The sequence below is a fragment of the Panthera onca genome, chromosome B3 (assembly GCF_046562875.1).
Source record: "Panthera onca isolate mPanOnc1 chromosome B3, mPanOnc1 haplotype 2, whole genome shotgun sequence".
NCBI classification, from domain to species: domain Eukaryota; kingdom Metazoa; phylum Chordata; class Mammalia; order Carnivora; family Felidae; genus Panthera; species Panthera onca.
The window spans coordinates 80,773,683-80,787,668 of NC_138344.1; the positions used below are offsets into that span (position 1 = coordinate 80,773,683).

Sequence of the window (13,986 nt, forward strand, 5' to 3'; positions counted from 1 at the left end):
ATTCACATCTGAACCTATCATCTTCTCCATCAAACTCCTCCCAATATTTTTTAACGCAGAGGTACTAGTGTAAGTTTGTGACATGGTAATTTCCTCATTTCCTATGCAGTACCAATTACCAAGTTAAATCAATTCTCCTTGAACAAACTACAAAATTTATGTCTTAAATACTAATTCACCCTATTCACTTTTTTTTTTTTTTTAATGTTTATTTTGAGACAGAGACAAGAGAGTGCAATTGAGAGAGGGGCAGAGAGAGAGGGAGAGAATCTCAAGCAGGCTCCACACTGTTAGCATGGAGCTGACGCAGGGCTCAATCCCACAAACTGAGATCGTGACCTGAGCTGAAACCAAGAGTCAGACATTTAACCAAATGAGCCACCCAGGTGCCCCTACTGTTCACTCATTTTTAATGGTCACTGGACTCTCTCCCTAGCAGACTGTAAGTTCCAACAGAGAACACATCTCATGTTTTTCTTATCAGTCTCAGAGCTGCAGTTTTTTAAACTTCGTCATGATGTGATATATCTGACAAATAAGTGAATACATAAACACATCTGGAAAGTATGAAGTACCGGCTAAAAAATCCAAACTGCTGGGGTTTGAATCATAATTCAGTATTTTACCAAATCTAGGATGCCACAGATTATTAGATACATCATTAATTACCACTAAGAAAGAAAAAGATGCCAGTTAAATTGTGGAACATGCTTTCCTATTGCTTGGGTTTTGAATGTATTGAAAGAACTTTCTTAAAGTTAAGATTTTTTTCACACATTACTTGGACAAACATAAAAAAGAAAATATAAATGAACTATAAGGTATTCTGAACCTTCCTCATATTCTGAGCACAATTCTTCATAATTAATTACTTTTTGATTCAAAATCAACAAGATCTGTATTTCTACAAACAATGCTATCATCTGTGCCATAAAGAGCATTAATGATGCAGCATTTCTGAGCGCTCCTCTATCAGACAGGAGTCTTTACTGAAATCACTAAATCCATTTCACAGTTTTTGTTGCATGAACAGGTAATGGTAACTATGCTGCAATTTCTATCCGGTCAACAGCAATTATACAACATTTCCTATTTAAGAGATGTGAAAATGTGTATGGAGGGGGAAGAGGGAAAGTGGCAGTGTATCACAGAATCAATTAAAACCAGAAGGATCTATGAAGATTAAATGATAAGACATGTTAAATACCTAAGACACTGGCTAGCACAGAGTTAAGTGCCCAGTACTACCTATCATATCATTGTTAGTAATAGCAGCTATTGCTCACTGTAGGCTGATGTATAACCAAGACAGGTTAGGGTTAGATACAATTCATTTGGCTCTTTCTCTCCCACTCAACCACTCATAACTGCAAAAACAGTACAGGTCAAAAGAAAACAGGTCAATATAAATTTCTTATTATCCTTAGAAGCATCAATCTCTCTAAAAACTAACCAATTCAAATTGACAGAATTTGGCCTTGAAGAAAACACCTTTCCCAAGTTAGAAAGTGAAGTTGTTATCCCAAATTTTCTGATAGTGTAAAGACAATAACAGCAACTATCATTTGAGCATCTACGATGTGTTGACTGCTACACTGTTTTTCATGTATTTTTTTCTAATTACAACAATAATCATGCTATGAATATACATACATTTAATTGATAAAACTTCACGTCAAATTTTTGCTGAAGTGCTAACAATCTTTTTACTAATAAGTTGAAACTTGAATCCAAGTGTGCCTGACTTAGTAGCAGACTAACATTACACTGTGTCAAATTACTTCACAATATGAATTTTCTAGAGACCTAGATCAGTCTCACATTTGGTTCAATTCAGCCCTTGTCATTTGATTTTGCTGGACCTCAATTTCTCTCCTAAGTGTAAAAAGAACTTTCCAAGGTCCTTTGCTAACCTACGAGTCAAAAATATTATGATTCTTCAGCAAATAAGTTATTTGCTTTAATGATAAACAAAAATAACACAAATATGTACAAGGTTACTTGGTGCCAAGAGTAAGAAAGAAAAGACAAAGTGTTTAGCAACAGGTGACTGGCCGAATAAATCTGTGGTATATCTACATAGGGTAAGTATACACATGTAAAAAAGTTACCCAAATGCTAAAAGGAAAAGGACTTCAATATATACTATTAAATGAAAAAAAGCATAGATCAGTGTATGTAACATGCTACATTTTGTATAAGGAGGGAATAAACATATATATTTGTTTGTATCTATGCTAAGAAACACTAAAAAAATAAAAAACGCTTACTTATAATGAGCAATGGGGAATGGAGTGAATGGAGATGGCATGGAAGCATGACTTATCAGAATAAAAGTTTTTATATCATTCTAATTTTGGAACCACATAAATGTTAAATATTAATAATTTAAAAACCTGGATTTTACCTTTGCTACTTGAGGTCTTCCAAAACATGCAGCATAATGTAATGATGATGACCTTTGACCCCTATTAACATCAGCACCTCTTTCACAAAGAAATTCTACCTGTAAAATTATGAAGAATCATAAAGTTGCCTTATTAACAGTTCTATCTTTGATTTAAAACACTAGCTTTTATTTATCAGCTTACCATTTCCTGAGTTCCAAAAGCAGAGGCCCAGTTTAATAGAGTCTGACCCACATCATCCATAAAATTTACTTCAAAGGCTGGAAGTTTGAAGGAGAAAAATAAGTTTTTAAAAATCTAACAAAATAACACTGAACTTCTCTACAGTGGGAACCATTTCAAAACTGTTATTAATAACCACTAACCACAAAATCCAGAGCCAATTTTAAACACTTAAGTAAACTGTACAGTAGTAAATAACCCACAAATTCTGCTAAGAAAAAAAAATATTCTAAAATGTTTAAGCCACTGAAGATTCACCAGGCTGGAAGCCTTAAAAATAAACATAAAATAAGGAACAAAAAAACTATATAACACAACTCAACAGGATACAAGTTTCCTTTACTCATTTCATTTACTCATTTAATAGGCATTTACTCTGGTCTTACCATGTACCAGGCTGGTAATTATATACATGGGGAGAGGATACAGAAGTGGACGGCCATTCTATTATCTGGCTCAACTGCTAAAACTACCGTCCATAATCTAAAAACTAGAAATTGCCCATATAATTCCTTATCTCACACATTTTTCTTTTTATATTTAAAAAAATATTTTCCGACCTCCTGTGTCAATTGCATCTATAAGTGCATCGGTATCTTTACTTCGAATACAGTCTATAAGCTGCCGATGTGAGCGCTCCCCGGAGCTATCCAATCTGCGAAGTCCTGGGATTCTGCCTGTAGATCCAGCACTAGACTTTGGCAAAGCTTTTCGTCCTTCAAATAATAGCACCAACAGAAGGTCAACCAAACGCATGGTATCAAGCACACATCTTTCATCACCCTGCAATGCACTTTCAATTGAATCCGGAAGTTCTGACCTCAGGAGATCCTAGAAAGGGAATGGGAGAAAAGTTCAATATATTTGCATTATACAAAAACACTTTTTCTGCAAGATTAAAAATCAAAGATTCAAAAACACTCTTACGTGTGTGACTACTGGAGAGCCTCTGCAAAGTGTTGAGAGCAGACTTACAATTGTCGACACCTGGTTACTCAATTTGGAATCTGCAGCTGTGGAAGGCGCTCCTGTAGTGCTGCGACCTGGTTTACAAGCTGATGATGGTCCTGATACAGTACCACCAGCAGCAGCCATGCGAGATAACAGCTCCTCAGTTAATCCATGCTTCGCTAATGGAGCTGGGTCAACACCACGACGGGTAAATCGGTCTGCTAGTGATGCAAAACAACGCAGAGCTCCATCTGAAACCTAATGATGTAAAGAATATGCATATGGATAAAATTCACCTAAAAAGGGCTAAAGGTGAGTACTGCTAATTTCATTACTGAGAGTATAAGAAAGGCAGCTACAGAAAGGATATAAGGTCTAGATTTTAATCCTGGCTCCACATTCTGCTAACTCTATGACCTATGGATGTTACTTAACTGCTTAACGAGCTGTTTCCTGATATGTTAAATGGGGTAATAGTAATAGTATTTATAATTCACTGTCCAAGCTTAAATAAGATGATATATATGAAGAATCCAGATAGGCAGTGAAAGCTCAATAAATACGATTATTATGAACAACGCTGCTAAAATAACCAATGAATAACCAAAAATAACTAAATGGAATGGTAAAAAGGCATTTAAAAGTCCAGTTCTATTTCCTAAAGTATGCTCATTCAAAAAAATTTTATACATATAAGATTTTAAATGCTGTGTTATTTTACTTCAATGAGAACTAAAGTCAACAAAATTGTGCTGAGTCATCAAATCACACTGAGTATAAGGTAACTTTAAAAAATTATATATTTCTGAAATGTTTAAATTTTACAAATAAACTCATCATGTTTATAATTTAAAATGTTTGGGGGCTCAGTTGGTTAAGTATCTGACTTTGGCTCTGGTCATGATCTCACGTTTTGTGAGTTCGAGTCCTGTGTCAGGCTCTCTACTGACAGGTTGGAGCTCGGAGCCTGCTTTGGATTCTGTGTCCCCCTCTCTCTCTGCCTCTCCCCTGCACTTGCTCGCTCTTTCTCTCTCAAAAATAAATAAACATTAAAAAAATTTTTTAATAAAAAATGTTTCACTGCCGAAACATAAAAGGAATACCGTATAGAAATATAAAATGAGAAAAAGAAAACAGAATTACCTCTACTTCATCAGAGTACACTATAAAATCACTTTTTGAATACAAAGTATACAACAGTGATTTATTTACCTGATGATCCTCATGTTTTAATAAACTAGACAGAGATTCCACACAAATTTCTAAAGAAGAATCTTGAGGTTCCATTTTGCCACAGAGTCTTGATACCACAGCCATGGCAGAGTGCAAGGTATCTTTATGAACCAAGTGTCCGCTGTCACGAATGAAGGTAAGCACACAATTTAAGCCACCAGCCTCGAAGACTGCTCCTGACTCACGAGTACATATCAGTTCTAACACCTACAATTAATTAACAAAAGAATACAGTAAGTCCAATTTTAATTTTCTAGCATCACAGAAAACATAATGTACCCTCTAAATTACTTAGTAGCCATACTTTAAAAAGTAGAGCAAAATGAAGTATTATATTTAATTTAGTCTAATACATGCAAGGTGTCATCATTTCAAGTGTTATCAATGTTAAAAAATTGATAGATTCAGGACGCCTGGGTTGCTCAGTTGGTTGAACATCTGACTTCAGCTCAGGTCATGATCTCGTGGTTCATGAGTTCAAGCCCCCCACACATGGCTCACTGCTGTCAGCCTATCAGCTGAACTGACTTCAGATCCTCTATCTCCCTATCTCTGCCCCTCCCCCTCTTCGCTCTCCCAAAAATCAAAAAATTAAAAAATTTGATATATCTTACATTATTTTATGTATTAAGTCTTCAAAATCCCATGTAGGTTTTATATTTATAGCACATCTTTGTTTGGGGTAGCCACATTTGAAATGTCCTATATGGCGACCACGTTGGACACTATTGGTTCAGATGCTAAGGACTATATAGCAAGCTAAGCAATTAAAGTAACTAAGCAAAAGTTTATAAAGGTCCTAGACATTTAAAAAAATCATTAAATGCTTGCTATTACATTATTCATCATCCTCACACTTATTCTAGGAAGGTCAAAACATTAAAAACCAACTTCGATTTCTAAATTATGTTGATGTTTAAGGAGTTTGGGTAGAAGTAATGAGTTAACAGAGTCCACAGATCTTATGAGCATACCAGAAATTTAGACTATTCTTTAAGCAAGAAAAAAAAATTTTTTTAAGCAAGAAAAATATTTTCAGCATAAAAATAATACGATCAGGTTTCTAGTTAATAACTGGGAATGCAGCACAGAAAGAGTGTAGAGGCAAATGCAAAAAAAAAATTAAAGCATGAATATTCAAGACAGGATGAGAGCTTAACCAAGGCAGTTAACAGAGACAAACAAAAGGAAATAAATCAGAAAAGCACTTGATTATGAATTACATGTGTGGAGTGGATAAAGTACAGGTTTCTGTTTAGAGTGACTGGGTGAAGTTGATGACAATTATCAAAATAACTGTATCTGTAGTGAAAGATCATGAATTCAGACATCTAGCTGGAGTTGTCCAACAAGCCTTTGAAAATGGAGTCTAGAGAGAGGTCAGGCCTACAGATAAGAATGTCTGAATGGTATTGATGTTAATAGATAAGACAGTGTAGGCAAATTTATATAGTTTTAAGAAGGTAAAAAAGAACCTTATATAATATCACCACTAAAGAATAAATCAGTAACAATAATCTGCAAAGGAAACAGAAAAAGGGAGAGGAGGGTGTAAGAGACAAGATGAAAATATGAGTCTGTGAATAAACAGTGGAGTAAAATAACAGACCTGAAACATGAAGTGACATGATCAAGAGACTGAGAAAAGAAAAAAAGCTCTAAACAGGAAAACATATACCTCTTCCTCCGAGGCTACAGACAGAAATAAATCTACATATGAAGAGGCAGAAAATCAAGACAGTAACACCTACAACCGCAGCTCTCAAAGTGGAAAGAAGACATTTTTAGGAATCCTTGAAATAAAAATTTTTTCCTAATACAATACCATGACCATACTTATTTTTTTCATTCTCACTCTCTCGGGAGTATACAGCGGAGTTTTTGAGAAGCTGTGTGTGATATAGCAACAGACTGAATCCCAAAGTAGGTATGACGATCCACCTCTTTTTTTTTTTTTTTAATATTTATTTTTGAGAGAGACACAGAGCATGAGCGGGGGAGGGCCAGAGAGAGGGAGACACAGAATCTGAAGCAGGCTCCAGGCTCTGAACTGTCAGCACAGAGCCTGACGTGGGACTAGAACCACGAACCGTGAGAACATGACCTGAGCCGAAGTCGGACACCTAACCAACCGAGCCACCCAAGTGCCCCCCACCTGTCTTCTATTAAGCCAGACACTACCAAAGACATACAAAAGTGCTTAACAATGCTACTGTTCTAATTTTCTATTTGTTCAAGAAATAATTATTTTCATTAACAGGGGCACCTGGGTGGCTCAGTTGGTTAAGCCTCTGACTTCGGCTCAGATCATGATCTCACCGTTTATGAGTTCAAGCCCCATAACAGGCTCTGTGCTGACAGCTCAGATCCTGGAACCTGCTTCGGATTCTGTGTCTCCCTCTCTCTCTCTGTCTCTCTCTCTCTCTGCCCCTCCCCAGCTTGCTGTGTCTCTTTCAAAAAATAAAACAATTAAAAAAATTTTTAAAGGTACTTTAACATATGAGTTTGTTATTTTCAGATAAATATTCTAAATTTCTGTTTTAATATCTAATATAGTAAATATAAATATATAACCTACATAAACAAAAGCTCTTTGAGGGCCCTTCAATAGTAAGGTTGTAAAGTGATCCTGAGAAAGTGTGAAAACTGCTGACCTAGAGCAGCAAGAATCATAACAAGAATGAAACAGGAATCATAAAAAGAAAATCATACAAAATCTAAATGTGTTCATTAAGTACATCTAATAAAGCCACTAGCCCAGTACTGGTGCTTTTAAAATCACAAAGTTTATAATTAGTCCCACCAGGAATGAAAACAAAACAGCTAACTCTAAAAGAAGTATAGCAAAATGGTTAGGGGCACCGTGGTTCAGTCAGTTAAGCATCCAACTCTTAAACTCAGCTCAGGTCATGATCCAGGAGGGATTGAGTCCCAAATCAGGCTGTGCATTGGGTGTGGAGGCTGATTAGGATTCTCATTTTCTCTCTCTCTCTCTCTCAAATTAAATGGAATGGAATGGAATGGAATGGAATGGAATGGAATGGAATGGAATGGAAAGGAAAGGAAAGGAAAGGAAAGGAATGGAACAAGGAACGAGGAACAAGGAACAAGGAACAAGGAAAAAGGAAAGGAAGGAAGAAAACTAGTTAAATCCATGGGCCCTAGAACCAGACTTCCTAATGTTCATATTCCTAATCTTCAAATTTTGACTGTGCCACAATTGTATCAACCCCAGTGAAGTTACTCAACTTAAGTATGCTTGAATTATTTGAGAAAGTAGAAATGCTGATGTTAGCAGCACCTATGTCATATGAAGTTGTCATGAAGGTTTAAATGAACACATGTACAGTGTTCAGCACAATGTCTGACTCCAAAAGTCAATGTTACTTGTGGTTGCTGTTATTACTATTTTCAGAGAAAATCATTTGGCTAACAACAGGGATAACCTATCTCAAAATGATTGTGGCTACCAGAAACCCAAGAGCCAGCACAGAAGCGCATGAGCAGTGAGTGACCCACAATTTTCCATCAAAGATAAGATTTCTTTCCCCAAACCACACAGGATCTTCTCCAGTGCCACAAGGACCGTGATTTCCATTGCTGTCAACCACTCTCAAAGAATAATGAAAGAATTTTTTTAGCAAAATATATTTTTTATTCTCTAAGTGACCTTCAAATGGGCCAATAAATAACAAAGACTTACCTTTACACATTGTTCAGCTAAGTCTCTGCTAGTCCTGTTATTAAGTTCGACCACAACTAAACGATTACAAAGTGCTTTTATAGCTCCATCAACCCCAACAATCCTTCGGGTGCATTCTGCAGATACATCCAGGTAGTATGTGATGGCACGGGCTGTCACCTCTAACACATTGTCCGGAGCACTTTCATCAAGAAAAATTTTGCAGAGGGCTGGTAAGAAAGTGCGAGGAGGACATCTGTAGTGAAAAAAAATCATATTACACCTAGAATTACTAAATTCTTCACATCAAAATATTAACAAAATAATAAATAAAAACTGTAACATAATACAGCACGTTTTATACTGTGTCTGCATGTGTATTAGGCAGTATTTCTCACAATGCTTTTGTTTCTATAGCAATTCTCACATGCTAATTTCATCACTGCTGAAAATATCAAGTTAGCAGTTTAAAGTAGCAGCATTATCTTGAAACCCCGTTAAAAAAAATTCCTACTCAATACTCAGCTCGAACATCAACTCCTCTGTAAAACCTTCCCTAACCTCTTCAGATAGCTAAGTGGTACTTTCATGTTCCTAAGACCTCATACAAACAGTGCCCATGCTATGTAATCTATCATTTTATTTCCTTATTTACATTAAAAGGTCCTGAAGGCCAGGAACATCATTCAATTCCTGTTTTATGGGAACAAGTACTGATTTGGGGTTTAACAGACAAAGGGAAAACATACAACTTTGTAATCTTTCTGGTCCAATTTCCCCATTTGTAAAGCAAAGATAATATCTAAAGAATACCTACTTTATATGGATGTTACAAAAATTAAATAAAATTATATAAACACTTAGCTCAGTACATTGGAACCGTATTAAACTAATTAACTTTAGCTCTCCCTCCCTCCTATGAATAGTCTAATGCCTGCTAATATAAACCTGCATAAAACAGTTTTATCAAAAGTAGAATTTGTGAGGTACCAATAATATCCCCTATATTTTATCAACACTTAAAATATGAAAGACCATGATTTACATTTCATAGAAATCTCAGTTACATGAAATCAAATACATTATTCTAACTTCTCTGCACAAACTAAGCTTTAAATGGACTACAGATAACACAAAAGGTAGTGTGCTCTAAATGTTTTAGTGGAATTACTTTGTCCTCCAAATTTTTGTGTGCGTACCTTTAAAACTATCTGTATGAACATCAAAGCAACTCTACTCTTAATCTGCTTAGATGATCTTAACTTAAGGAGTCCACCAGCAGGAATAGTACCAAAGATTTCAGAAGATCTTTTGCAGAGGCACCTGGATGTCTTAGTCTGTTAAGCATCTGACTCTTGATTTCAGCTCAGGACATCATCACTCAGTTCATGAGATTGAGCCCTTCGTAGTGCTCTGCTCTCACAGTGTGGAGCCTGCTTGGGATTCTTTCTCTCCCTCTCTATCGCCACTTCACCCTCTCTATCTCAGCCCCACCCTCTCCCTCTATGCCCCTCCTCTGCTATCACTCTCACTTCAAAATAAATAAGCTAAAAAAAAAAAAAATCTCTTGCATTCCATGATTTACCAGTCATTGATTAAACACAGGTGGTTTTTATTAGTCCACAACACTTGCAATCTCTGTCACACAGTCACTTATAATCTTCCTGAGCAGGAAATGCTCTGAGGCAACATTATAAGAGATAGTCCTCTAGTTCTCAGGTAAGATTAAAAAAATTTTTAATTTTTTTAGAGGTAAGATCAGAAGACTGACTAGCATATCAGAATCTTAAAGCACTTTTGCTGCTGTCTACCTATGCATATGTAGTAAACTGAAGAAATGAAAAGAGACTATAAAAATGTTAATACTATTGGGGAACAACATAGTCTTTTTTTTTTTTTACATTTATTTTGAGAGGCAGAAAGCATGTGAACATGTGCGCATGCACACGCAGGGGAGGGGAAGACAGAGAGGGAGAAAGAGAATACCACGCAGGCTCTGCACCATCAGCACAGAGCCCAAAGCGGTGCTCAAACCCACAAACCATCAGATCATGACCTAAGCTGAGATCAAGAGTTGGACACTCAACTGACTGAACCACCCAGGCTCACCCAACAACACAGTTTTTAAAACTATTTTTTTCTTTAGAAAACAGTAACTTTTGAATAAAAAATAAGATGCTGAAGCAGACAGTCCTTGATTCAAAGGACAAGAACTGATCTACCACATGCTTTACATTAAAAATTTTAATTATTCATCTTTCTTACCCAGTACAAAAACTGCCCACCAAAAAATTAACAGAAAACAAATGTTTAGTGTAACTTTTCTATATTTCATGTGGAAATGGAGTATTTGCCAATTTGGGGACTATATTCCCTGCTGTGTCCTCCAAAATATGACAAATCTTCTGAACAAGTATGGGTAGGGGACAGTTTAAAAAAACAAAAATTTCTAAACATAGGTTCTCAGATTTTAACTGTGATCAATTTTATTACCAAGAGAAAAATAAAGATGGTCAGAACACATAAGAGCTTACTTTATGTCAGGTAGAGTGAAAACCTGCTTCATGAACTTTCTAAAATTATAGTACAGAACATGGGCTGTACAAATGGGCAGAAAAATAATTCTTTTTATGGCTCCTTACTTTTTCAACAATGAGAAAGTATTTAGGCATTTTCATATATAAAATCACTAATTTTTTAATTTAGAATCAGAGCAGGGGCACCTGGAAAGCTCAGTTCATTAAGCGCCCGACTTTGGCTCAGGTCATGATCTTGCAGTTTATGAGTTTGAGTCCCACATCAGGCTCTGTTGCTAACAGCTCAGAGCCTGGAGCCTGCTGCAGATTCTGTCTCCCTTTCTCTCTGTCCCTCCCCCTCTCATGCTTGCTCTCTCTCTCTCTCTCTCAAAAATAAACATTTAAAAAAAAAGTGTTTAGAATCAAAGCAAATTACAAAATCTCAATACAAATCAACTATAAACTGAGCAAAAAGGCAGGGAAAAACATGCCAATATTAATTAATGATCTCTAAAAAGCACAAAACAGTTGAAAGAACTATACTTATATTACTTAAAAGTTCATAATGAACTAAAAAAAATCACTAACAAGTATTTTTTTTTTAAAACAAGTATTGTTTCTTAACATACTCTACTGGTTTTCCTGCTTTAAAACAACCATTGTAATATTAACATGTAATACCTTAAAACTGTGCCTTCAGTTGTTGGTTAGGGATTTTTTTTTAATCTTTTTTTTTTTTTTTTAAGTATAGTTGACCGAGAATTTCTTAATATCATTTTAAGAGAAACCCTATGTTGATAAATAATTCAACTTGGTCATTGAACTCAACCTCAACTTTATGGTTATCACAGGCACCTTAAAAAGAGCATATCCTAAACAAAACTCCTGCTATGTTCCTCCACTCCCAAATCATCATCTTTGTGATTATTACAACCATTCAAAAGGCCAGAAACCTAAGAATCATCCTTAGTTTTTCCCCTATTTTCCTCACATTACACATCCAATCCATAAGTTAAATCACACCAATTTTCCCTCTAAAATATATCCTAAATCTATCCACTTCTCTCAATCATCTTTTACAAGCCAACCTCAAACTCTTGTTTGGACTATTCAAATAGCTACTTAGACATCCACATAAGATATATGCCTAGCATTGGGGTGTCTGGGTGGCTCAGCCAGTTAAACATCCAACTCTTGATTTCTGCTCAGGTCATGATCTCATGGTTTGTGAGTTTAAGCCCTGCATCAGGCTCTGCACTAACAGTGCATTCTCTCTCTCCTTCTCTCTCTGCCCTTCCTGTGCTCATGTTCTCTCTTTCAAAATAAATAAACATTTCATAAGATAAAATAAAACTTCATAAAATTTGACTGGCCACAATAAAATTAATAAACTTTTAAAATTAAACACAGAATGGGGCATCTGGGTGGCTCAGTTGGTTAAGTGTCAGACTTCAGCTCAGATCATGATCTCACGGTGGGTGAGATTGAGCCCCACATCAGGCTCTGTGCTGACAGCTCAGAGCCTGGAGCCTGCTTCAGATCCTGTGTCTCCCTCTCTCTCTGCCTCTCCCCTGCTCGCTCTCTCTCTCAAAAATAAATAATGAGAAAGAATGAAATATGGCCTTTTGTAGCAATGTGGATGGAACTGGAGAGTGTTATGCTAAGTGAAATAAGTCATACAGAGAAAGACAGATACCATATGTTTTCACTCTTATGTGGATCCTGAGAAACTTGACAGAAGACCATGGGGGAAGGGAAGGGGGAAAAAAAGTTAGAGAGGGAGGGAGGCAAACCATAAGAGACTCTTAAAGACTGAGAATAAACTGAGGTTTGATGGGGGGTAGGAGGGAGGGGAAAGTGGGTGATGGGCATTGAGGAGGGCACCTGTTAGGATGAGCACTGGGTGTTGTATGCAAACCAATTTGACAATAAATTTCATATTAAAAAAATTTTTTTAATTATATTAAACACAGAATTATTCAACCCCTCACCAAGAAAATAAAGAACCTAAAGCTGTACACACACACACATATACATATATACAAACACTTCAGGACACAAAGAGTTTCTGATGAGAATAACAAAAAATTACCAAGTAAATTCCAAAATGAATTCAATCACTCATATTTTTTTAAAGTATATTTTTTTCATTTTTTAAAGTGTATTTATTTATTTTGGAAGAGAGAGAGGGGGGTGCCTGGGTGGCTCAGTCAGTTAAGCCTCCAACTTCAGCTCAGGTCATGATCTCACAGTCTGTGAGTTCAAGCCCCGCGTCAGGCTCTGTGCTGACAGCTTGAAGCCTGGAGCCTACTTCAGATTCTGTGTCTCCCTCTCTCTCTGCCCCTCCTATGCTCACGCTCTATCTCTCTCTGTCTCAAAAATAAATTAAAAAAACATTAAAAAAAAAAAAGTTAAGAAAGAGAGAGAGAGAGGCAGGGAGGGCGAGAGGGCAAGAGAGCAAGAGAGACAGAGACAGAGAGACAGAGAGAGAGGGAATCCCAAGCAGGCTCTGCACTGTCAGCACAGAGTCCGATGGGGGGATCAAACCCATTAACTATGAGACCATGACCTGAGCCAAAATCAAGAGTCAGATGCTTAACTGAATGAGCCACTCAGGTGCTCCTCCAATCATTCATATTTTATTCCTGTATTTCTAATACAGACCTTATTTCTGTATGAACACATACTTGAGGTAGATACAAAACCATGCTGGGCAAATATAAACATCATTTTAAAATTTCCATTCCAATTTCTCTTAAAAGATAAAAATCAAAATTTAGAAACCTACTCATTCATTGCTCCAAGGAATGAAAATTTGTAACATTATCTTCAATTGGATTTTCCTACAATAAACTGTAAAGTTCAAAACAACCCAAAACCACAAGGTCCTCTATCAAATGCAGTACCATTTTGAAGATGGTTCTAAGAAGATAATTATATACAAACACATTTGGTCAGATTTCTAAAAATAATT

At 36.3% G+C, this 13,986-nt stretch overlaps 1 protein-coding gene across 11 annotated transcripts in view; it reads right to left on the reverse strand.

Moving 5' to 3' along the window:
* Positions 1–13,986, reverse strand: part of HECTD1 (HECT domain E3 ubiquitin protein ligase 1) — a 90,843-nt gene that overhangs the window by 61,074 nt on the left and 15,783 nt on the right. For all 11 annotated transcript variants that reach the window (XM_078448347.2, XM_060619434.3, XM_078448346.2 and 8 more), the window contains exons 3-8: positions 8,518–8,752; positions 4,794–5,021; positions 3,558–3,839; positions 3,191–3,461; positions 2,592–2,668; positions 2,408–2,506 (exon numbers count right to left, since the gene is read on the reverse strand). In XM_078448347.2, the coding sequence (XP_078304473.1) occupies positions 2,408–2,506; positions 2,592–2,668; positions 3,191–3,461; positions 3,558–3,839; positions 4,794–5,021; positions 8,518–8,752 (1,192 nt within the window). The remainder of the gene's footprint in view (positions 1–2,407; positions 2,507–2,591; positions 2,669–3,190; positions 3,462–3,557; positions 3,840–4,793; positions 5,022–8,517; positions 8,753–13,986) is intronic.